The 26266-nt window shown below is 42.2% G+C and overlaps 1 protein-coding gene and 1 long non-coding RNA gene across 11 annotated transcripts in view; one reads left to right on the top strand and one right to left on the bottom strand.

Moving 5' to 3' along the window:
- Positions 1-15574, bottom strand: part of OGDH (oxoglutarate dehydrogenase) — a 79823-nt gene extending 64249 nt beyond the window's left edge. For 8 of the 9 annotated variants that reach the window (XM_070265554.1, XM_005609120.3, XM_070265556.1 and 5 more), the window contains exons 1-2: positions 15171-15574; positions 2336-2584 (exon numbers count right to left, since the gene is read on the bottom strand). In XM_070265554.1, the coding sequence (XP_070121655.1) occupies positions 2336-2557 (222 nt within the window). In that variant the 5' untranslated portion in view covers positions 2558-2584; positions 15171-15574. The remainder of the gene's footprint in view (positions 1-2335; positions 2585-15170) is intronic. The other variant, XM_070265557.1, reaches the window with a different exon arrangement.
- On the top strand, positions 15339-25560 carry LOC111773144 (uncharacterized). Of its 2 annotated transcripts, none has more exons than XR_002807364.2 (3): positions 15339-15444; positions 21349-21415; positions 25259-25560. It is a non-coding gene; the product is annotated as an uncharacterized lncRNA (long non-coding RNA). The 2 variants fall into 2 exon arrangements; XR_011438119.1 differs by having other exon boundaries at positions 15343-15431; positions 25259-25559.
- The last annotated feature ends 706 nt before the right edge of the window (positions 25561-26266 follow it).

Genomic DNA, 26266 nt, shown 5'->3' with positions numbered 1-26266 from the left:
GGACACTGTGACTGTCCCCCACCCCCCAGCCCAAGAACCTCCCAGTGCCTCCTGGTCATCATGTGTCACCTTCCTTGATACCATGTGGTAAAAATATTTTTGAAGAACAGGCAGAGCACAGAGGATTTTTAGGGCAGTGAAAATACTCTGTATGACAGTATAATGGTGATACATGTCATTAAACATTTGTCCCAAACCACAGATTGTACAACACCAGGAGTGGACCCTATGTAGACTATGGGCTTTGGGTGATGATGACGTGTCAGTGTAGGTTCATCAGTTATAACAAATGTTGCACCATCTTTCATGGAGGATGTTGATGGTGGGGAGACTGCATGTGTAGGGCAGGAGGTATATGGGAAATCTCTGTACCTCCCCTCAATTTTGCTGTGAACCTAAAACGGCTCTACAGAATAAGTCTTAATAATAATAATAATAAAAGCAATAATAATGATAATGATAATACAAATAAGAATAATGATAAACCTAAGGAATGGGAAAAAAAAAACTTTTCAAGGAAAATCAGCACCATTTATGACCAGTCTAAGATTATGTCCCCATAAAAAAAAAAAAAATCTCTTCAAAAAGCTTCCAGCAGGAGCCGCTGTGACAGTTTCAGCCCCACTTTCCCGAGCTCTGCACCACAGAGCCAGTGTGCTTTTCTACCCACCCATTCCCACGATGCCAGGCTTCCCGCACAGACGTCCTGAGCCAAGATCTCTAGTACTCTGCATACAACAAGGCGTGGTCACACTCAGGTGCTAATCTCTCTAAAACCAAATACAATTTAAGAAGACTTAACTGGTTCCACAAAGATGTATGTTTTGGAAAAGGCAGGCAAGGGACATGCCTGTGCGTGAGATGACAGTCTGATTCCAAAACTTGTGGGCTAAGTTTATTCTAGAGATAACCTTGCAGTAACTGTCTTCGGAAACCTCTGATATCCACCATCACATGCAAGGCCACTTTCACAGGGCATTTCTTTCTGGGCAGTCTCCAGATCCCCTCTCACAGGAAACCAGGTCTCACTTTGCTCAGGGAGCAAGGTGGCTTCCAGGTTGCCACAGAAACAGGAAAAGATCCCGCTAGATGCCCTCCTTTGCTGAGATGAAGTTCTGACCAAGAGGTGGCATTCCTGATGGAACAGGGTTGGTGGCTCCAGCAGTCACACGAATGTCTCTAATCTTAAAAGTCACTAACACATCAGGGTAACGCTTGTTCTCAGGGGCCCAACAGAAGCAGGCTGCCTTTTGATGACAAGACCCCAAGATTCAAGAGTTAAAAAAAAGGCCAAATCAACAATGATGACAGCCAGCCTCCACTGGGCACCTCTGTGCAGACACTGAGCACCTCACATATACTGTCTCCTCCAAATCCCCCCACACCCTGCAAACAAGGCACAAGGAGCGTGAGCAACTCAGGGACCCAGCCTCTAGCTCCTGCACTGGGCCAGCTGCCTGACCTAAAAAACCAGAAAATGCTTATCAAACCCCATAAATATCACTGCCCAAAACACTATCAAGAAATTCTGGGGCTGGGCCCGTGGCTAAGTGGTTAAGTTTGCACACTCCGCTTTGGTGTCCCAGGGTTTCACTGGTTCAGATCCTGGGCGTGGACCTAGCACCGCTCATCAAGCCATGCTACGGCAGCGTCCCACATAGCAGAACTAGAAGGACCTACAATTAGAATATACAACTATGTACTGGGGGGCTGTGGGGAAAAGGAAAAAAAAAGAAATTCTGCTGCCAGGTATGCCCTGTATCAAGCAAATTCATGGAGAGAGCAGCTCTAAGAAGGAAATGCCTAAGAGGTAACACAGAGAAATTAGAAGGAAGCCTTCCCAGAATTTACTTTCAAATACAGGAGAAAAATGAGCATACTCATCTAAAATGTCATTTATACAGAAATTACACGAGGTGATTTGCAGCCATTCTTAGGACAGTGGGATGGAGGAGGGTCCCGCAGGGTCATTCCTTCCATTTGCTTTCTTGAGTGTCTCCATCCTACAGCAGCCTTAGTGAGAAGCTGCAAGCGGTGCCAGTGCTTCTTTACATCCTTGCAGGTTAAACATGTTGTCTGTTCCATGGAGCAAGGTCTTGAGCGCGCCGCATGTCAAGCAAGAGGGAATGCCTCTCCAGAGAAGATGGTTCCTGTTGGGCCTGGGCTGATGGCCAAGCTGGGCTGACATGGAGAACTTGGGTCGGTGGGGCTTCCAGCCATCTGCCTGCCTGCCTTCCGTCCTGAAGGCTCCTCGGGATGCAAGCACTTACCTGGACGGCCAGTCAATAGGCTAAGACACCAAACACATGAAGACACCTTCTCCTACAAGCCTTACCTTGTGTACACTTTTGGGGTTTTCCAACCAAGCATAGTACATTTCCTCCACATAGTTCGAACTAGTCCCGCTGAGGAAGGGCTCTGCAGCAACGGGGGCAGTATAGCTCCGAATCTGCCCAAACGTCCTAGCTGCTGCTGGTCTGTTTTGTGAAAATGTCTTCACAGTCTGGGAGGCCGTCAACGGCCTCAACTTAGCAGCACAAGTCCTTAAGTGAAACATTCTTGTCCTGAAGGCTCTCACGACTGCCTGCACAAGAGGAAAGAAAAGTTAGAAAGAGCATTTTAGCAGCTAAGGCTACTGGAACAAAAGCTCAGACCCCGGCAGGAGGAGAAAGACTTTGTAAAGGCATTTGTGGCAGTGTGCTCTGCTTCAGTGCCCAAGTCTGTGTTCAGAGACGATGATAGGGCGAGAGCAGTCAACCCAAACCAACCGTCTATGTACAGGACCTGTGTGCTCAACATGGGGAGGCGAGAGCACAGTTGCAGAGGTTATGGTCTTCACCTGCAAGTTTAAATCTTGTTTGAGAGACAGGAGACAACTTATAATACAATGATAAACGTGACATTCTTTAAGTTTGTATATTGTGTAAAAACAATTATAGAAAAGGCAACAAAGTTTAACTAAGGATTAGAATAGGATTAACTGCAAAATGAGATAGATTTTCTAATCTACGTGGAAACTACTGAGCGTCTGCTGGACTCACAGCATTCTAGAGAATACAGAGACATTGGGAAAATATTTTGCTCACTCTCAAATAATTTATCTTTGAGCAGAAGAGAAAAAAATATAAAAAAACACTACAGAGAATGCACTGAGTGCTTGAGAGGCATAGAAAATGCCAACCAAACTCCAGAGCAGGACTTGCTCCTTCCAGTGGGGAGGGAGGAGGAGCCCAGGAAAACCTTTGAGAAGGCTGTGTTTTTAAGACTGGGCCTGGGAGCGCAGGAAGGATTTAGCTGTGAAGGGGAGGGGAAAGAGCAGGCATTCTAAACGGAAGAGATGGTAGGAGGAAAGACAGAGAGATGGAAAAGTGAAAGAACGCAGGGGAAGAGCAAGAGTGAATGGTGCTAGACAGGGCCGCAGGGTCCCGATGCCACATTTCCTAAGCACTGGGGAGCTAGAGAAGGTCTGACAAGGAAGTGAGTGGGCTTTCCAAAGGTTCAAAAGGAATGTACATGCAGTGATCACTAAAGAAACTTCTACCTGCCCGGGGCCACTATACACTCAGCACCTTGACATGTTAGGACTCTTCATGAGCCCCACAAACTCCCAGAAGGCTGGTACTAGCTCGTCCATTTTATAGATCACCTTTCTGAGTTTCAGTTTCTTTGTTTTCCCCAAGGTCACACAGGGCCATTAACAGCAGAGCCAGGATCCAAGCCCCATCAGGAGCAAAGTCTCTATTCTGCCTGGCCCTTCAGTGACGGCATCCATAAGCTGGAGAGGGAGCGAGAGGCCAAGACAAGAGGGAAGGACGGCCTGGACCAGACGAGAGCAGGAGAGAGACCTGGGCTCAAGGAGGGAGGAGGATGAGATGGATCTACTTATTGGTTTTGCTCTGAATGGATCTTGTGCTTGATGGTTGAAGTTTTACTAAATCTACTGTATAACTCTTGAATATAACTAGCCATTTTGTGGGCCAGCCCTGCGGCTGAGCAGTAAGCTTTGTGCGCTCCACTTCGCCAGGGTTTCATTGGTTCGGATCCTGGGCACAGACCTAGCACCACTCATCAGGTCATGCTGAGGCGGTGTCCCACAGAGCACAAGCAGAGGCACAACTAGAATAAACAACTATATACTGGGGGGCTTTGAGGAGCAGGAGGAGAAGAAAAAAAAAGATTGGCAACAATGTTCGCTCAGGTGCCAACCTAAAAAAAAAAAAACAAAAAAACCCCAGCCATTTTATAAAAGAGGCTGAGGCACCCACAAGACCATGAAAGAGCTTAGACTGTTCCCAGAGTGTCTCGAACCATTTTCAACCACATTTAAGAATCCAGCATGCCTCTGGATGGGGACCCTGTTAGGAGGGGACAAGGACACTGGGCTGCTCCTTTCCTCCCAAGAATCCCAGTCACCTAGGGGCACCTTCCAATCACAGCAAAAGGGGCCCAGAGAGAGGAGGGGAGCCTCAGGGCAGGGCGCAGGGCTCACCACCACCTGCTCCGCTGGGGCCCTCTGCCCCGGGATACGAGCTACTGGCCTAACGTGTGGTTGCTCATGAATTTGCCTCAAAGCAAGTGCTCTGACTGTAAGTTGGAATTACACTTATCTCCACATCTACTAGAAAGGAATCCAAGCTTTGAAACATGCTGAGAATTATCCAGAAATAAATGTTGCATAAACTATTCTCTATACTGTTTATAAGAACCCTTCCTCTTGATCCAAATATGATCAGAATACACATAAGGGACACTGATGGAGACAGCATCTGGACTGCTCTGCTGCTTGGAAAAGACATCAGCAAAAGAGAAGAGCAGAACACGTGCTTTAAAAAGAAACTAAACAACAAACAAAAACTTGCTCCTTAAAAATTACAGATAGACAGGGGCCAGCCCAGTGGTGCAGCGGTTAAGTTATCGCGCTCCACTTTGGTGGCCCGGGGTTCGCTGGTTCAGAGCCCAGGCACTGACCTACGTACTGCTTATCAAGCTATCCTGTGGAAGGCGTCCCACATATAAAATAGAGGAAGATGGGCACGGATGTTAGCTCAAGGCCAGTCTTCCTCAGTAAAAAGAGGAGGATTGGTGGGGGATGTTAGCTCAGGGCTCATCTTCCTCAAAAAAGTAAATAAATACATAAAGCTAGACAAGCAGTACATTTTGGATATAGCTATACAATGCAATCATAACTGGTGGGTTTTTCACCTTAGAAGTCAGAAGTTTAAGTTACTTCAGCAGTTCTTCCTACCTCCAACTATGCTCCAATTTTTTCCACTAATAAATTTAATGGAGACAAAGAGCCATCAAAGACACTGATGGCAAAAATACTACCACTGCTGCTTTCAATGCTAATTTTTACTTATTATTCTTCAGGGCTAAAGGAAAATACTCCTTTTTTTCCTCCAATGTCATTATTATCTAGGCAGCTTGAAACACTCAATTGCCTCTGAGTTGAGTTCTTCTCCTAGAACAAAAACCGCAGTATCACCTCCATTACTTGTCTGTCACTATTCAGTTGGTGTAACACTCAATTAATAAGCACTACACTAACAATCACAAAACTGCTCATTTCATCTCTTCTTCCCAAAGCAGTCCTCCAATATGACACTGTAAATAAGCCATGTTATCCAGCTATCTGCAGCCAAAGAATCAGACAAATTCGGTGCTGCCCAGCACAGTTACCAGGATAGCTAGCCATTTTCAAACTTCCTTTAAGATGACTCATCAAGAAAGTTGCTCTTCAGCAGATGGCTCAACATCCTGCTTCCACCCAGAGATGACCAGGAATAGCTGTTCTCTGTCCACAGTCTGACGGACACACAGAGCAAATAGGTTTACATTTCAGATTTTGATAGATTCAGATTCCATCCTTCCAATTCCAGAGTTAACTTCAAGAAAAGCGCATCATTTGGTAGAGACATTCAATTGTTCAAACACTTTCATGAAAGCTCTGAGTTGCCCAAAAAGTCCAAGAGTTCTGATTTTTGGTTTAGAAGAATATTTCTATTTGACAAGGACAACAAAAAAATCCAATGGGGAAAGAATAGTCTTTTCAAAAGATGGTGCGGGGACAACTGGAGTTCCACATGTAAAAGAATGACGTTGGACCCCCTACCTCACATCACATACAAAATTAACTCAAAGTGGATCAAAGATCTAAATGTAACAGCTAAAATTATAAGACTCTAGAAGTTTTACATCTTACAAGTTAAAATGGAGTAAACATTCGTGGCCTTGAGTCAGGTAACAGATTCTTAGTTAGGACACCAATAGCACAAACAACAAAAGAAAAAAATAGATAAATTGGACTTCATCAAAATAAAAACTTTTGTGCTTCAAAGGGCACAATCGAAAAAAGACACAATCAGAGAAAATATCTGCAAATCTTATAACTAATAAGGGACTTGTGCACGGAATATATAAAGAACTCTTATAACTCAATAATAAACAGGAAAATAACCCAATCAAATAATAGGCAAAGGATATGCTAGACATTTCTCTAAAGAAGATACACAAACGGCCAATAGGCACCTTAAAAGATGCTCAATATCATTAGTCATCAGGGAAATGCAAATCAAAATCACAAGATACCACTTCATGCCACTAGACTAGATACAATCAAAGAGGAAACAAGTGTTGGAGAGGACGAGGAGAAATTGAAAGCCTTGTTCAGCTCTGGTAGAAGTAAGCTGGTGCAGCCACTTTGGAAAGCAGTTTGGCAGTTCCTCAAAAAGTTAAACAGAGAGTTACCACATAACTCAGCAATTCCACTCCTAGGTATATAAACCGAGACAGATGAAAACATATGTTCACCCAGAAACTTGTACACAAATGCTCATAGCATTATTCATACTAGGCAAAAAGTGGAAACAATTCAAATGCCCATCAACAGACGAATGGGTATACAGAATGAAGTTCAGTCACGGAATGTAACAGTATTAGGCAATAAAAAGGAATGAAATACTGATACATGCTGCAATACAGATGAACCTTAAAAATATTGAGTGAAAAAAGTCATTCACAAAAAAACCAAGATATTGTATGACTTCATTTATATGAAATGTTCAGAACAGGCAAATCTATACAGACAGAAAGTCCAGTGGTGGTTGCCCAAGGCTAGGGGCAGAGGGAGTCAGGGATAAAATGGGATTACTAATGGGTATGGTTGTTTTTTTTTTTAGGGGGGATGAAAATGCTCTAAAACTAGATTATGCTGATGGTTGGAGAACCTTCTAATATACTGAAAAACATTCAATTGTACAACTTAAATAGGTGAATTGTATGGTGTGTGAATTACTTCTCAATAAAATTGTTTAAAAAAAAGAAGTCTAAGAAAAAAACTGACCCATCAATTATCAATAAAGTACACAAAATGACACTATTTGTAACCCATTAATTTCAAGACCAAGCATAAATCTATAACATTTAAGAAAAATAACATTAAAAAAAAGCAAAAACCAAAGCAAAATTTGTTTTTAAGAGTTTAGGGGGCCAGCCCAGTGGTACAGTGCTTAAGTTTGCACGTTTCTCTTTTCGGTGGCCCAGGGTTCACCGGTTCAGATCCCGGGTGCAGATATGGCACTGCTTGGTAAAAGCCATGCTGTGGTAGGCACCCCACGTATAAAGTAGAGGAAGATGGGCATGGATATTAGCTCAGGGCCAGTCTTCCTCAGTAAAAAGAGGAGGACTGGCAGTAGTTAGCTCAGGGCTAATCTTCTCCCCCCAAAAAAGAGTGTAGTGCCCTGCCCTTAGCAAACTATATGCTGTAATCAAATAAGACTTTATCTGTGCTGGGACCTTCCCCAGTGAAACAGGACACACCTCACCCAAGGCCACTGCCCCATACACAGAACAAAGAAATAAACTGACTCCTAACACCTATCAACATCATGTTGGCTAGTCTGCGGTAATGACTAGCAAAAACAGTCTGGGTACAGTTTCTCAGGAAATGAGTATTTGAGCGAAAAGAGCACTCATCACTAAGTGATTGTTACACGTATGTTGCCTGACAACCATCTTAAAAGAACAAAAACTCATCTTGAAAATATTTTCCATTTTCTTTTTTTTGTTGTTTCAGACTCATTAAGATTCTTATGATGAATCAAGAAGATGATGTTTGCTACATACCCATGGCTGTTACTCCATGCCTGTAATTATTTTAGTTTTAGCAGTGATACAAAGAACGTATGTAGAGAGAGCACAAATACCTATTCTCCCTTACTGGCTGAGACCGTCATAGAGTTTGACGTCTTTTGCTTGTGATATCTCATCAAACATAAACTAAGTAACAGGGAGGTAGTGAGGATTACTTTAAAACCGCAGAAGTATTTTGCCATTACTAGATGGAGATGATGGCTGAGCCTGCAGGGCAGACAGGCAGCGTGATTCTACCTTGCTACGTGAGCCTTAAACATGTCACTTGATCTGAGTTCAGTTTCCCACCCTGTAAAGCGAAGGGAGAAATCACTCCTGCTCCCTCACAATGTTTTTCGTAATTATGATACAAACATGAAAGTACCTTGGACACTTTAAAAGTGTTTCTATGACTCAAGAATTACAATTTACCAGGAAAAAAAGACCATCTAATAATATCTCTTAAAAAGCTGAAGTTCCCTAGGTAAACCTACATACAAGTGAATTTGGAGTTGGTGGCTGACCAGATGGCTGGGAGGGGCTTCCACCTCCAAAGTCAGAACTCTAAACAAGCTTTAGTGCAAGGGTCTGAAGGCAGAGCCATCCTCCTCCAGACCCAAACTGTGCGACTGTAGATGCCCTGACTGCAGCACTCAAGGGTGTAGGTAAATAGGCACTTCTCAAAGGTGTCAGTTAGAGTATAAATTACTAAATCTTTATGGAAAGCAGGGCCATTTGTCAATATTTATTAAAAATCTAAAAGCACATTCAGGACTTTGGTTTCCCACTAAACATAGCTAAAAACATGAGACTTCACATTTAAAATAAAACAAAACATAAGACCCTGAAAAGTGGAGAGGAGGAGACAGACTGGGAAGGGACCTCAGGCACAAGAAAACAAAACACTGAGTTCTCAGTTTTCTTTCTGCTTCCTATATCCCAGACTCAGTGTTGAAGAAGCTAAAAACCCAGAAATGCCAACTAATGTTGATGAAAAAAGCTGCAACAAAATCTTGCTCTCTCTGGCCAGAGGACCAGGAACAGGGCTGCCCAGCAGGACAGAACATTTATAGTCAATAACCGCTCTACCGCAGCCAACCCCACAGAAAATACTGTGGCCAACTCCCACCCCATCTGGTGGTGTCAGAGGAGATCAGGAACTTCCACCCCAACAAGTGACAATGAACCCCGCCCCCAACAATGTCCATAGAGGCCAGGAACGAGCCTAGATACCCCGGCCCAGCAGTTACAGGGCAGCACCCCACCCTTCCCAAGCAGGGTGGAATCACAAAGGCCTAATGGGGAATTTACACCCACAAAGCAGTTAACAAGGAGTCCCTCCCTACAGATACCAAGGAGGGCAGGTAGGGAGCCTGGAATCCAGCCCCACCCAGCACCAGTCAGCACCCCCAGTCCCCCAGCAGTGTCAGAGGAAGCCTGTTCTGCTGTGCTCAGACATTTAAATAAGATCCAGAGTCTCATAACATAATACCCAAAACATCCAGGGTGCAATCAAAGACCACTTATCACATTAAGAACAAGGATGATCTCAACCAAGACAAAAAAAGACAATCTACAGACATCAACACCAAAATGACAAAGATGCTAGAATTATCTGGCAAAGATTTTAAAGGGGCTAGCGTCAAAATGCTTCCATGAGCAACTATGAACACACTTCAAACAAATGAAAAATAAAAAGCCTCAGCAAAGAAACAGAACACATAAAGAACCAAATGGGAGCTTCAGAACTAGAAAATACAATAACCAAAATAAAAAACTCAACAGGTTAAACTGCAGAATGGAGGGGACAGGAGAAATGCAGTGAATCTGAAGACAGAACAAAAGAAATATCCAATCTGAACAACAGAGAAAACAGACTAGAAAAAAAAAATGAACAGGGCCTCAGGGACATGTGGGACAATAAAAAAAAAGTTCTATTGATGAATATGAACATCATCAAAATCTCAGGAGAAGAGGGAGGGGTGAAAAAGTATTCAAAGAAATAATGGCTGAAAACTTCCCAAATTTGTCAAAAGACATAAACCTACAGATTCAAGAAGCTGAGCAAACCCCAAATAGAATAAACCCAAAAAAACCACTCCAAGACATATCCTAAACAAACTTTTGAAAACAATTTAAACAGCATAGTTCTCATCAGAAACTGTGGAGGCCAAGAGAAAGTGGCACAACACTTGAAGTGCTGAAGGAGAATAACTCAACCCAGAATCCTATATCCAGTGAAAATATCCTTCAGGAATGAAAGGGGAATCAAGACAGTCTCAGATGAAGAAAAACTTATTAGAGAATTTGCTGCCAGTAAAACTACTCTAAATGAATGGCTAAGCGAAATTCTCTAAACAGAAAAGAAATGATGCAAGAAGGGACCCTATTTCATGAAGAAAGAACAATGGAAAGAACAATACATGGTAAATACAATTTCCTTCTCCTCTTGAGTCTTCTAAACTGTGTGATGGACAAAGCAAAAATTATGACATGTCTGATGTGGTTCTAAACGTATGTAGAGGAAATATTTAAGACAACTTTAAATTGAGGAGGGTAAAGTGATGTAAACAGAGGTATGTTTCTATACTTCACTCAAGCTGATAAAATAATGACCCCAGCAGACTGTGAAAAGCAATGTACATACAATGTAATACACAGCCACTAAAAAAACTATGCAAAGATATATACTAAAAAACACTATATATAAGTAAAAACGGAATTTTAAAATGTGTTCAAGTAACCCACAAGAAGTCAGGAAAAAGAAAACAGAGAATCAAAAAACAAAACAAGAAATAAAACAACTCCTATTTGCAGATGACATGATTGTCTACGTACAAAACATCAAGGAATCTAAAAGAACACTCACAGAACTAATAAGTGAATTCAGCAGGGTCATACAACAGAACATAAACATACAAAAATCAATTGTATTTCTATATGCTATCAATGAACACATGAAAACCAAAATTTAAAAAAGTAAATACTTAGTATAAGGCTAAAAAAACGTGCAGGATTATAAGCTGAAAACTAGAAAATGCTGACGAAAGAAAGAAAATATGTGAATAAATGGAGGACATGCTGTATTCACGGATTGGAAGATTAAACATATTAAAGATGTTGACTATGGTCAAATTGATATACAGATATGAATAACACAATTCCTATCAAAATCTTGATAAGATTTTTTGTAGATATAGGCAAGATTATTCTAAAATTTATATGGGAAGGCCAATGAACTAGATTAGCTAAACTAATTTTGAAAAAGAAGAATAAAGTGGAAGGAATCAATCTACCTGATTTTAAGATTTATCGGAAGATTCAAGATTTCAAGCTTCAGTAATCAAGGCTGTGTAGTATTAATGGTGAGACAGACAAAACGACCAATGGAACAAAACAGAGAACTCTGAAACCGACCACACAAGCACAATCAACTGATTTCTGACAAAAGTGCAAAAGCAATTCAATGGAGGAAGAACAGACCTTTCAACAAATGGTGTTGGTTGGATATCCATAGGGCAAAACAAAACAAAACCCACTCAAACTAGACTTCACACCTTACACAGGAATTAACTCAAAATGGATCACAGATTTAAATGTACAACAGAAAACTAGAAAACTTTTAGAAAAAGAGAGAAAATCTTCAGGAATTAGAGCTAGGCAAACAGTTCTTAAACTTGACACCAAAAGCCTGATCCCTAAGAGACAAAACTGATAAACTAAACTTCATCAAAATTAAAAACTTTTGCTCTGCAAGATCCTGTTAAGAAGATGAAGGGGCTGGCTCCATGGCCAACTGGTTAAGTTCACACGCTCCACTGCAGGTGGCCCAGTGTTTCGTTGGTTCGAATCCTGGGTGTGGACATGGCACTGCTTGTCAAACCACGCTGAGGCGGCGTCCCACATGCCACAACTAGAAGGACCCACAATGAAGAATATACAACTATGTACCAGGGGGCTTTGGGGAGAAAAAGGAAAAAAAATAAAATCTTTAAAAACAAGAAGGGGAAGAAAGTAAAGTATATTAAAAAAAAAAAAAGAAGAAGATGAAAACACAAGCTATAGGAGAAAATATTTGCGAACCTCACATCCAACAAAGGACTAGAATATATAAGGAATTCTCAAAACTTGACATTAAAAAAAGCAAATGATCCAATTACAAATTGGGCAAAAGATACGAACAAGCATTTCAAAGAAACAGATATACAGATAGCCAATAAGCACATGAAAAGATGCCGAATATCACTAGCCATCAGGGAAACGGAAATTAAAACTACAATAAGACATCACTACATACACATCTATTACAATGGATAAAATAAAAAAATAGTAAGATCAACAAATGCTGGCAAGGATGCAGAGAAAGTGGATCACAAATACATTAACGAAGGGAATGTAATAATGGTACAGGCCATTCTAGAAAACAGTTTGGCTATTTCTTAAAAAACTAAACACGTGACCACTATATGACCTGGTGATTGCACATCTGGGCATTTATCCCAGAGAAATGAAAACTTAGGTTCACATAAAAGCCTGTATATGAATGTTTATAGTAGCCATATTCATAATAGCCAAAGAATGAAAACAACTCAGATGTCCTTCAGTGGGTGAAGAGCTAAATCCACTGGCTACATCCATAGCCTGGAGGCATAAAAAGGAACAAACTACTGACAGAGGCACCAACCTGCATGCATCTTCAGACAATCACCCTAAGAGGAAAAAGCCAATCCCAAAGGTCACATATTTTGTGATTCTCTTTATATAACACTCTTGACATGCCAAAATTACAGAAATGGAGAACAGATTAGTGGTTGCCAGGAGCTGAGGACTTGGAGGCAGAAGGGAAGCAGGTGTGGCTATAAAAAGGCAACAGGAGGGATCCTAGTGGTGATGGAAATATTCTGTATCTCTATTATTATCAATGTCAACATCTGGTTGTGACATCTACTATAGTTTTTGCAAAATGTTATCATTTGGAGAAAGTGGGTAAAGGGACACTGGGATCTCCCTATACTACTTGTTACAACTGCATATGATAGATTCACATGTATAAATTTCTCAGTAATTGAACAATTATCTCAAAGTAAAAATTATCTAAAAATTTAAAAAGTAGTCAGCACAGTATTTTTTTCAAACGGGGCAGTGAGGGATGAGATCAGTTAAAAGCAGATCCAATAAGCATATATGTATATGTGATATACCTATAATAAACACAGTAAATATTTGGTACTTAATAAACTGCACATTCAAATTAAAATGAAACTAACAAATTCACGTTTTTGAAATTAAAGTTATCTTTAAAAGTAACTGAATTGTGGTAATGGTTGCATACCTGAATATGGTACAAACCATTTAACTGTATACTTTAAATAACTGAATTGTACGGTACATGAATTGTACTTCACTAAAGCTGTTAAAGAAAAAAAAGTAATTGAAATGTGCAAAGTGCTCTCAAAAAAACAATGAGGATACTCTGGTGTTTCTCCAACTTTCTAAGATCCAGTCCTTAGCTAACTGCAAAGCTAGAACAGTATTAAATATTTTCACATGGGGCGGGTGTGCACAAAAAACTGGAGTTTTACTGGCACCTCGTGCCACAGTGCAAACAAGCCTTCATCCCAGGGCACTCATCCTAAAGCCGCTCAGAGCGTGTACCTGGAAGGGAGCCTCCAGTCCTGCTTCAAAGTACAGCACTGCAGAACAAGGCACAGAGAAACGCCAATACAGAGCCCACACCTCCGACCTCACAGTCACCTTTCCTTTGTGCTGGGTGAAGTGGAGAGACAGCAGGTTCTCGTCTACTCAGTCAGTGCCTAGCCACAGGTTTTCTATTAAGTCTCAGGCCACAGCTTACACTTAAGTCAGGTAGTTTTGCAAAAGAGAAAAGGTACACGACTACTGTGTTCCTCCAGAAAAGGCACTTCATCTGAACATGGGCTACCAAACCTACAGAAGGAGGATGAATGGTGCGGTACTGCAGGGGTAAACATGCTCATCAAGGGCATCACCCCAAGGACAGCAGGAAGGATGAGTAAGGTGGGGTAGTGACCACGGTGGGGTACTAAGTACAGTGGGTACTGCAGGATAATCTGCTCCTCAAATGCATCAGCCCAGGAGTATGCAAGGAGAGAACGAGTACAGTGGGATACTGAGTATGGTGGGTACTGTGGGGTATTCTGCTTCTCAAGGGCATCAGCTCAGAAGCAGGCACGGAGACGATGAGTACAGTGGGGACAGAGTAGGGTGAGCACTGAGGGATAATCTGCTCCTCAAGGGCATCAGCCCGGGAGCACACAGGGAAAGGATGAGTATGGTGGGGTACTGAGTATGGTGGGGTACTATGTACTGTGGGTGCTGTGGAGTAATACATTCCTCAAAGGCTCACCCTCAGAGTGCAGGAAGGAGGACGGGTATGGTAGGGTACTGGGCATGGGGGGGTACTGCAAGGTATTCCGCTCCTCAAGGGCATCAGTCCAGGAGCACGCCGGGAGAAGGATGGGTATGGTGAGGTACTGAGTACCGTGGGAGGGACAGCCAGGACAGGAGCCGACCCGCATAGTGCTCTGGGCTGGGAGGACGGCCCAAAGTCCGCAACCGCTTCAAGGGCGCGCCATCCTTCCGTCGTCTGCACGGACAGAGGACACGGCCAGGCGGTTCGCACGTGACGCTTCCTCGACCTTGGGGGTCACCCTGGCGGCGGCGCCCGTTCCCTCACATCCGCCGCGCGGCCCTCCCCCGGCCCGCCACAGCCAATGGCGCGCCGCTCCGCGCCCTTCGCGACCTCCGCGCGCGCCCGCACCCGCCAATCTCCGCCCGCCCGGCGACGCCCGCAGCACCATTAGCTGCCACACCTGTCCGTCAGGCTCCGTCCCACCCACCTCCCTCTTCAGTCCCGCTCCATCCAGCTTCACTCCCTGTCACCGCGGCGCCAGCGACAACAGGGGCGCAGCGGCCTCACTCCCTGCCGCGATCCCTGCCTCCTACCCGATGAGTACGGAGCCTCCCATACCGGGCCAGGCCCGGCGGCAGCGCGCCCTTACCTGTCTCCGGTTCAGCTCCACCCGAATAAGGCGCCGACACCCCACTCCGGGGCACCAAACTCTCGGCTCCGCCCTGGCGTGTGGCGTCAGCACGCAGGCCCGCCCCAGGAGGAGAAGGCCCGCCCCTGCCGCATGGGCGGGGCCGTGGCGTCACAGAGACGCGCCGGCGTCGCTCGCGGTGGGTGTTAGTGACCGCCAAGCTGACGAAGAGGGTGCGGCCCCGGGTGGGGCTTCGTCGGGCCGAACGGACCTGCTTGCAGGGTGTGGAAAGCGGGTTCGTCCGTGCCTAGTAGTGTCTTCTGTAGTGGGCTGTCAGAAACCCTCTGAGGGAGGGCTGAGCCGACGTGATGATTGTTTCCCAACAGAAAGGAACCTTGGTCAGCGCTGCGCGCTCGGGGCGCTGCGCCGGCCCGTGGGCAGGATGAGTGAGAACCAAGAGGCCCCGGCGCGGGCCTCAGCGTATCCGAGTGTTTGTGGAGCCGTGGTGGACACGAGGGTTTCCCAAAGGGGCAGCGGGATCGCTGTAGGACGCCGGTCCCTTCAGCTAATGCGTGGACGGTGTATCAAGCCATTTTATTGGATACAAGTGGCCCTAGGCTTTTTTTTTAACTTATTATTTTTTAAATTTTTCCTTCTCCCCAAAGCGCCCCAGTACATAGTTGTATATTTTGGTTTTGGGTCCTTCTAGTTGTGGCATGTGGGATGCCACCTCAGCATGGCCTGACGAGCAGTCCCAGGTCCCGGCCCAGGATCAGAACTGGCGAAACCCTCAGCCGGGGAAGCAGAGCGGGAACTTAACCACTCTGCTGGGCAGGGCCCAGGCCTTAGGCTTTACGATGTTTTATTTACTGCAGAGAAAGAAAAGATGCTTTTACTAGCACATCTTGACCGTAAGTTGCAGCCCTATTTCTAAATGTGAAAACAAAAATTGTGTCTCAGATATCAGAAATCTCAAGAGTCTGTTGCACCCCTATGTTCATCGCAGCATTATTTACAATAGCCAAGATGTGGAACCAGCCTACATGCCCAGAAACTGATGATTGGATAAAGAAGATGTGGTATATATACACAATGGAATACTACTCAGCCATAAAAAAAGACAAAATTGGCCCATTCACAACAACGTGGATGGACCTCGAGGGTATTATGTTAAGCGAAATAAGCCAGTCAGAGAAAGACGAACTCTATATGACTCCACTCATAGGTGGAAGTTAGTATATTGATAAGGAGATCTGATCGGTGGTTACCAGGGAAAAGGGGGGGTGGGGGGAGGGCACAGAGGGGGAAGTGGTGTACCCACAACATGACTAACAAAAATGTACAACTGAAATCTCACAAGGTTGTAATCTACCATAACATTAATAAAAAAAAAAAACTTAAAAAAAAATTGTGTCTCAGAATTGAGGAAATAAGGTAAATTGTAGTCACTCACATACTGAAAAAGTGAGTCCCTTGCAATTCTTCAGTCTTCATTACAGCAAGGTTCAGAAAGCCTCATTTCGTGCTAATGTGTGTTTAACTCCACTGGTTTCCTTTCCTTTTTTGACAGAGGTCAGACCTTAGGCTCAAAACTTTTGGTGGGCAATAATATAAAGCTAAAGCTTAAACTGCCTTGTCTTCCTGATTTGTGACAGTTTATCTTTGATATTTATGGCAAGTGATACTGATTTTTCTACTTACAGTAATGATAGTTTTGTAATAAATGGTTCCACTTAAAGACTATATTAACTAGATATTAGTATGGGGAGGTGGCATCCAAATGACTAACATTAGGGAATTGCTGTTCCACACTGTCTTGAGTTGTTCTGTATATATTCCCAACAGCTTGAAGACAAGGACTGTGTCATGAGGCACAGCAGAGGATACTGGTGTGACCAGGGGCAGTGATCGGACCACAGAGATCTGACCATGATAGTGTCATAGAGAACACAAATATCTGAATGTGGGCCCGAATTCAGACCAAGGGCTATGCCACCCACTCACTGGTGTGATACAGACTTAGAGCAGTTTTTAAATTTCTAAAAGGGAAAGGCAAAGTAAGAGGTGTTTTTTGTTTTTCTTTTTTTAAGTAGAGAGTGTAAGTGCTTGTGAGAACACAGTTGGGCTGATGTGTGGGATAAGGATCTGGGAGACTGGGAGAAGGTTAAGGAACCAAGGAACAAAGTTCAGTATTTTTTTTTCTCTCTTTTTTTTATTGTGGTAAAATATATATACGAAAAAAATGTCATTTTAACTTTTTTTTTTGCTGAGGAAGTTTCGCCTTGAGCTAACATCTGCTGCCAGTCTTCCTCTATTTTGTATGTGAGCTGCTGCCATGGTATGGCCATTGACAGACGAGTGGTGTAGGTCTGCGTCCAGGGAACCAAACCTGGGCTGCCAAAGTGGCACAGGCTTAACTTAACTACTAGGCCATGGGGGCTGGCCCCATTTTAACTATTTTAAAGTGTGTAATTCACTGGTATTATATCCACAATGTTGTGCAACCAGCACCACTATATTTCTGAAACCTTTTCACCACTTCAAACAGAAATTCTGTAATCATGAAGTGATAACTTCCCATTCCCCTCCCTCTCCCTTCTCCTTTGGTAACCTCTATTATACTGCATGTCTCTATAAATTTTATGACTCTAGGTACCTCATATAAGTGGAATCATACAGTATTTGTCCTTTTATGGATCACATATTTCACTTAACAGAATGTTTTCAAGGTTCATCCATGTTGTAGCATGTGTCAGAATTTCCTTTTTATGGCTGAATAATATTCCGTTGTATGGATATACCACACTTTATCTATCCATTCATCAGCTGATGGACATTTGAGTTATTTCCACCATTTGGCTATTGTGAATAATGCTACAATGACCATTGGCTTCCAAGTATCCGTTGAGTACTTGTTTCTAATTCTTTAAAAGTGGAATTGGTGGGTCAGATGGTAATGCTATCTCTAGCTTTTTGAGGAAGTGCTAAACTGTTTCTTAGTGGCCACATCATTTTACATTCCCACCAGCAATGCAGGAGGCTTCCAATTTCTCCAAATCCTTGTCAGTGCTTCCTATTTTCTCTTTAAATTTTATTATAGTCATCTTAGTATGTGTGAGGTGATCTCATTGTTGTCTTGATTTGCATTTCCCTAGTAACTAATGATGTCGAACATCTTTTCATGTGCTTACTGGCCATTTGTATATCTTCTTTGGAGAAAAGTCTATTCAAGTCCTTTGCCTGTTTTTGAATTGGGTTGTCTGTCTCAATGTCCAGGTGGAGGAATTCTTTATATATTCTGGGTATTGATCCCTTATCAAATATATGATTTGCAGATATTTTGTCCCATTCTGTAGGTTGTCTTTTCACTTTATAATTTCCTTTGATGAACCAGTGTTTAATTTTGATGAAGTTCATTTTATTTGTTGTTATTGCTCATATCATAGCTAAGAATCCATTACCAAATCCGAGGTCATGAAGATTTACCCTTATGTTTCTTCTAAGAATTTTATGGTTTTAGCTTTTATATTTAGGTTGTTTATCTATTTTCAGTTGTTTTTTATATATGATGTGGGGTAGGGGTCCAACTTCATCTTTTTGCATGTGGAACTCCAATTGTCCCAGCACCGTCTGTTGAAGACATGATTCCTTCCCTATTGAATGGACTTGGCACCCTTTTTGAAAATCAATTGACTGTATATGTTGAGTTTATTTCTGGACTCTCAATTCTATTCCATTGGTCTGTATGCTATCTGTTTGCCAGTACTACACTGTTTGCATTACTGTAATATTGTAGTAAGTGTTTTTGTTTTGTTTTGTTTTGTTTTATGTGTGAGGAAGATTGGCCCTAAGTTAACATCTGTTGCCAATCTTCTGTTTGCTTGAGGAAGATGGTCATTGAGCTAACATCTGTGCCAGTCTTCCTCTACTTTGTATATGGGTATACACAGCATGGCTTGATGAGCAGTATGTAGGTCTGTGCCCAGGATCTGAACTTGTGAAACCTGGGCCACCAAAATGGAGTGTGCAAAGTTAACCACTATGCCACTGGGCCAGCTACTGCAGTAAGTTTTGAAATCCAGAAGTGTGTGTTCTCCAATTTTGTTGTTTTTTTTTTTTTAAAGATTTTATTTTTCCTTTTTCTCCGCAAAGCCCCCTGGTACATAGTTGCATATTTTTAGTTGTGGGTCCTTCTAGTTGTGGCATGTGGGACGCCACCTCAGCATGGCTTGATGAGCAGTGCCATGTCCATGCCCAGGATTCGAACCGGTGAAACCCTGGGCCGCCAAAGCAGAGTGTGCAAAGTTAACCACTCTGCCACGGGGCCGGCCCCTCCAATTCTGTTCTTTTCAAGGTTGTTTTGGCTATTCAGGGTCCCTTGCAATTCCATATAGAGTCATGTATTGCTTAACGACAGGGACGTGTTCTGAGAAATACATTGTTAGGCAATTTTGTTGTGCAAACATCATAGGGTATATTTACACAAACCTAGATGGTATAACCTACTACACACCTAGGCTATGTATTACTAATCTTATGGGACCACTGTCATATATGCAGCCTGTCATTGACTGAAATGTCGTTACGTGGCACATGACTGTAAATTTAAGGATTGGCTTTTCCACTCTGCAAAAAAAGGCTGTTAGAATTTTGATAGGGATTGGGTTGACTCTGCAGGTTGCTTTGGGTAGTATTGACATCTTAACAATACTAAGTCTTCCAGTCCATGTCTTTCCATTTAGTAGTGTCTTCTTTAATTTCTTTGAGAACTGTTTTGTAGTTTTCAGTGCACAGGTCATTCACCTCCTTGGCTGAATTTGTTCCTAATGATTTCATTCTTTTTGATGCTATTGCAAATTGAATTCTTTTCTTAATTTTCTTTTCAGGTTGTTCACTTTGAGTGTGTAGAAATGCAACTGATTTTATATCCTGCAATTTTGCTGAATTTATTAGCTCTTGTAGCTTTCTTTTGAATTCTTTGGGACTTTGTCTACTTCCATCTTTTCCAGTTTGAATGCCATCTGTTTCTTTTCCTTGCCTAATTCTTTTGATTAGAACATCCAGTACAATCTTGAATAGCACTGGTGAAAGCAGACTCCCTTATCTTCTTCCTGATCTTAGGGGAAAAGCTTTCAGTCTTTCACCATTAAGATGTTTGCTGTGGGATTTCCACACACGTCCTTTATCATGTTGAGGAAGTTTCCTTCCATTCCTAGTTTTCTGAGTGTTTTTGATGATGAAAGGGTGTTGGGTTTTGTTAAGTGCCTTTTCTGCATAAGTTAAGGTAATTGTAGGTTTTCTCCTCATTCTAATAATGTGATATATTACATTGACTGGTTTTCTTATGTTGAGCCACCCTTGCATTCATGGGATAAATCCCACTTGGTCATGATGTATAATCCTCTTAAGATGCTGTTGGATTTGGTTTGCTAGTACTTTGTTGAGGGTTTTTGAATCTATATTCATAAAAGATATTTTCTTTTCTTGTGATGTCTTTGGCTTTAAAATCAGTGTAATCCTGGCCTCATAGAATGAACTAGGAAGTATTCCTCCTCTTCAATTAGTTGGAAGAATTTAAGTAGGATTGGTATTAATTCTTCTTTAAATATTTGGTAGAACTCACCAGGGAAGCCATCCATTCCTGGACTTTTCCTTATTGTGTCATTTTAGGTGACTTGTGTTTTTTTTAGGAATTTGTCCAGTTCATCTGAGTTATCTTATTTGTTGGTGTGCAATTGTTCATAGTGTTCTTATCATCCTTTTTATTTCTGTAAGGTCAGTAGTAATGTCTCTACTTTCATTTTTGATTTTAGTGATTTATGTCTTCTCTTTTTTTCTTTGTCAGTCTGGCTAAATGTTTGTCAATTTTGTTGATCTGTTCAAAGAATTGACTTTTACTTTCATTGACTCTATTGTTTTCCCATTCTGTTTTATTTACCTTTGTTTTAATCTTTATTATTTCTTTCCTTCTGCTAGCTTTGGGTTTAGTTTGCTCTTTTTTTTCTTTCTTGTTTAGTTCCTCAAAGTGTAAAGTTAGGCTACTGATTTGATTTCTTTCTTCTTTTTTTAATGTAGACATTTACAACTGTAAATTTTCCTCTGAGCACTGGCTTTGGTGGATTTCCTGCTCAGTATGCTTTTTCATCAAAGTAGACATTCTGCATTCATTCAACAAATATTTATACCACTTTGGTTCTAGGTGCTGGGGATACAGAGGTGAACACAACACAGACAGGAGCTATGTTGTCATGGAGCTACATTTTAGGGTAAGCCAACAAGATAGCAATTAATGTTTTGAAATCCGTAAGACAGGGTACTGTGATAGAGAATGGCACTAGCACTGCTTTAGTTTTTTCTTCTTTTTTAGGAAGATTAGCCCTGAGCTAACATCTGCTGCCAATCCTCCTCTCTCTCTCTCTTTCTCTCTCTCTCTTTTTTTCCTGCTGAGGAAGACTGTCCCTGAGCTAACATCCATGCCCATCTTCCTCTACTTTATATGTGGGACACCTGCCACAGCATGGCTTGCCAAGTGGTGCCATGGCCGCACCCAGGATCTGAACCGGTGAGCCCCGGGCCACCGAAGCAGAACATGTGCACTTAATCGCTGCGCCACCAGGCTGGCCCCTGCTTTATTTTTTAAATTTTATTTTATTAAATAGGTAACATATTCACATGGTTCAGAAATCAAAAAGATATTAAAAGGTTTAGTTTGCAAAGTCCCCCTTGTACCCCTGTTACCATCCATCTCATTATCTGCTAGCCTACCAGAGTCCTTCCCTGCCAGAGGCAACTCTTAATTTGTTGTGTCATGGGGCTATAAGGTATCCTGAGGTGAGAGCAGAGGTGGAGGGAGTTCAGGGGCTTGGAGAGTGGCCATTTACCAACTAGGACAGAAGTATTTCTATTTTTTAATCTGAAACCATACTGGTGTATATTGGCTGAATATCCACGTTACCTATAAGTAACCACTTATACTAGAGTCTTATATCTTCTAGTGTTTTTCGTGCAAATACAAACACCAAAGATAGCTTACTAGGTACTCTTCTTCTCACCATGCTTTTTAAACTTAGCAGTTTATCCTGGAAATCCTTCTATATTAGTTCATAGAGAGCATCCTCATTTTTTCCAGTTGCATAATTGGACACAGTGGTTATGGTGTGGATAACTCACCTTTGTTCCCTGTGATATTGGCTGGGGCAGCTCCTCTGGGACTGGAGGATCCAAAATGGCTTCATTCCAATGGCTGGCAGCTCTATTGGGTGGGCTGGACCTCATTTCAGCTGGGTTCCAAGGCAGTGAAAATGGAATCCGTAAGGCCTCTTAAGGCCTAGGCTCCAGAGCCATACAGTTTCTCTTCTACTGCATTGAATTGGTCAGAGCAAATCACAGGGCCAGTCTAGATTCCAGTGGAAGGGAAATAGATTCCATGCCTCAATGGGAAGAGCATCATGTGGATGCAAGGATGGGAGGGATTGTTGACACTGTTCTACCACACCAAGGTCCAGTCAAGGTTCACATGTCTTATTTGGTGTTATGTATCTCTAGTCTTTTTTAAATTAGTACCTTTCCCCCACTTTATTTTTTGCTCCCTTTAGTTTTTGAAAGGTTGAAACCAATTGTTCCATAGTCTGATTTTCCTTATTATTTCCTCACAATGTCCTCTAACTTCTGAATTTCTAGTAAACTGCAAGATGGGACAAAAGACCTGATTCAGGTTAAACATTACTTAAAAAATATTTTGTACCCATTAATGATCCTTCTGTTATACATTGATCATCTTTTGCCTGGACAGGATGATAATTTTAAAATTTAAGTCAGATCAAGTCATTCCTCACTCAGAATCCCCTAAGGGGTTCATTTGCCAAAGTCCTTAAAATGGTCTAAAAGGGCTACCTAACCCTCCTAATCCACCTACGATCTCATTTCCGCCTCCTTTCCTCAACTCTTTCCTGCCACACTGGCCTCCTTGCCCTTATTTAACTCAGCAGACACATGCCAGCCTCAGGGCTTTCACTCTTTCCTCCAGTACTTGTAGGACCTACCCCTTAAGGGCCCCTTTCACATGGCACCTCAGTGAGCCTTCCTTGGCCACTCTTGTATCCCACCCCACCTCTAACCAGACACTCCCTATGTTAGTTTCCATAACAATTTACCACAAACACGGTGGATTAAAACAACATAAATTTATTCTGTCACAATTCCAGAGGGCAGAAGTCCAAAATTAAGGTGTCAGCTGGGCTGTGCTCCCTCCAGAGACTCTAGGAGAGATTTCATTGCTTGTCTCTTCCAGTTTCTGGTGGCTCCAGGCATTCATTGGCTTGTGGCTGCATCACTCCAATGTCTGCCTTTGTGATCACATAGCCTCCCCCTTTTGTCTGGGTAGCTCTCTAAAGTGTACAGTTCAGTGGCATTAAGTATATTTACAATATTGTGAAACATCTCCAGGACTTTCTCATCATCTGAAACTGAAACTCCACACCCATTAAACAATAACTTTCCATTCCTCCCTCCCTGCAGTCCATGGCTACCACCATTCCACTTTCTATTTCTATGATTTTGACTACTCTAAATACCTCATATAAATGGAATCATACAGTATTTGTCCTTTGTGACATGCTTATCTCACTCAGCATAATGTCCTCAAGGTTCATCCATGTTGTAGATATTACAGAATTTCCTTCCTTAAGCTGAATAATATTCCATGGTATGTGTGTATCACATTTTGTTTATCCCTTGTGTCTTCATCCATTGATGGACATTTGGGTTGCTTCCACCTCTTGGCTATTGTGAATAGTGTTGCTATGAACATGGATGTGCAAATATCTTTTGAAAATCCTTTCATTTGTTTTAGAGATCTACCCAGAAGTGGAGTTGCCAGATCATATGACAATTCTATTTTAATTTTTTGAGGAACCTCCATACTATTTTCCATAGTGGTTGCAACAATTTACATTACCACAGGTGATTCACAAGGGTTCCAATTTCCCCACATCCTCACCAACACTTGTTTTCTGTTTTTTTTTGATAGTAGCCATTCTAATGAGTGTGAGGTATCTCTTGTTTCTTATAAAGACACTTGTTGGATTTAGGGCTCACCTCAATAATCCCGGATTATCTCATCAGGATCCTTAATTACATTTGCAGAGACTCTTTCTTCAAGTAAGGTCACATTCACAGGTTCTGGGGACTTGAACATGGACATTTTGGGCCTGGCCACTGTTCAACCCACTATACCTTCCCGTCCTCTTCCCTGCCACATTTTCCTCCTTAACACTTATTCCTTCTGACGTGCTACATATTTACTTATTGACAAACAATAATCAAGATAAATCCATGAGGACAAGCATTTTTGTGTTTTGTTCACCGGTGTGTTCCCAGAGTTTTGAGCAGTGTCTGGCACAAATGGCTGCTCAGCAGATATTGGTTGAGTGAATGAATGAAGGGGTAGCCAGCCTAGATAAATGTTGGCAGAAACTGCCCCTACCACTTTTAAGGGGAAAGTTTTGGCCCAGAGATTAGATGACCTAAGACAAGTTTTCTACTGTGAGGATGCCATCTCCTTAAGATTACTCATCAATTAGGACAAATTTCAGGTCCTCTTTAAGAAAAAATACAAAATTAGAAATACAAATACCATTTCTCACTAAAGTGAATTAGGATTCCTTGGATAAATGGCTGATTTTGTGTCTAGGGCAGGAAATGTACAAAATGTAAAGCAAGAAAGCCCCTAAAGACTACTAGAATTGTGCCAAAGGGCACAGAAGAAACTGAATGTTTTATGAGACAATTTGAACATTAAAAAAAGGGTAATGATGGGGCCGGCCCCAAGGCTGAGTGGTTAAGTTCGCACGCTCTGCTTCAGTGTCTAGGGGTTTCACCGGTTCAGATCCTGGGCTTGGACATGGCACCACTCATTGGGCCATGCTGTGGCGGCATCCCACATGCCACAACTAGAAGGACCCACAACTAAAAATACACAACTATGTACCGGGGAGCTTTGGAGAGAAAAAGGGAAAATAGTCTTTAAAAAAAAGGGTAATGATTATAATGGATTGAAACATTTTGTTTTACTGTAAATCCTCTCTGGCTCTACATTTAACTGTTTACAGGATATACCAGGGACAGGAACATGTAAAATGACACATGAAGATACAATCAGCCAAATCCAGAATGTGAAAAATTCTGTTGGTCACCCCATCCAGTTCCTTCAGTAAGTGGCATCATCATCATCAACCACAAAAAGGGAAGCGGAATTGTTGTATGTTAGAAGAGATCTAGGAGATACATCAATGAATGCAGCAAGTAGACCTTGCTTGGACCCTCATTAAACACTAAAAGTTTTTGAGACAATGGGGAAAAATTGCATATATACTAAGTATTAGATGACATTAAAGAGTTATGTTTAATTTTGTTGGGTGTGCTAATGGTATTTTTTAAAGTCCTTATCTGTTTGAGACACACACTATGGGGCCAGCCCCATGACCAAGGGTTAAGTTCATGCGCTCCACTTCGGCAGCCCAGGGTTTCACCGGTTTGGATCCTGGGAGGACCTAGCATCACTCATCAAGCCATGCTGAGGTTGCGTCCCACATAGCAGAGCCAGAAGGACCTACATAAAGAGTATACAACTATGTGCTAGGGGGCTTTGGGGAGAAAAAAAAAAAGATTGGCAACAGATGTTAGCTCAGGTGCCAATCTTTGAAAGAAAAGAGACACACACTGAAGTATTTATAGGTGAAATGATATGTCTGGGATTTTAATATACTTCAGGAAAAACAATGCAGAAAGATAAATGAAACAAGAAAGGCAAAAAATTGATCATTGTTGAAATTGGATGACGGGTATATGAAAGTTCATTGTAACTATTCTTTTAGGTGTGACTGGAAATTCTCTTAATAAAAAATTAAAAACAAAGTTTCAACCTCCCTTTGCTCTATGCCATGTCCAATATGTAGCCACCCCTGATGCAGGAAGGGTTAATAATCACTGGAAATGACTTGCCAACAAACTGTGACCCAGAAGTGAGAAGGCCGGTCAGCCAATGACAGGTAAGACCTCCGGGGGAGGCAACCTAAGACAGGCACAGTCGCCTGGGGGCACAGATGGAGACCCTGCCT

Source organism: Equus caballus, chromosome 4 (genome assembly GCF_041296265.1).
Source record: "Equus caballus isolate H_3958 breed thoroughbred chromosome 4, TB-T2T, whole genome shotgun sequence".
Taxonomy (NCBI): Eukaryota; Metazoa; Chordata; class Mammalia; order Perissodactyla; family Equidae; genus Equus; species Equus caballus.
The sequence above is the reverse complement of the archived record's forward strand: the minus strand, read 5'-3'. Positions and strand labels throughout refer to the sequence as shown.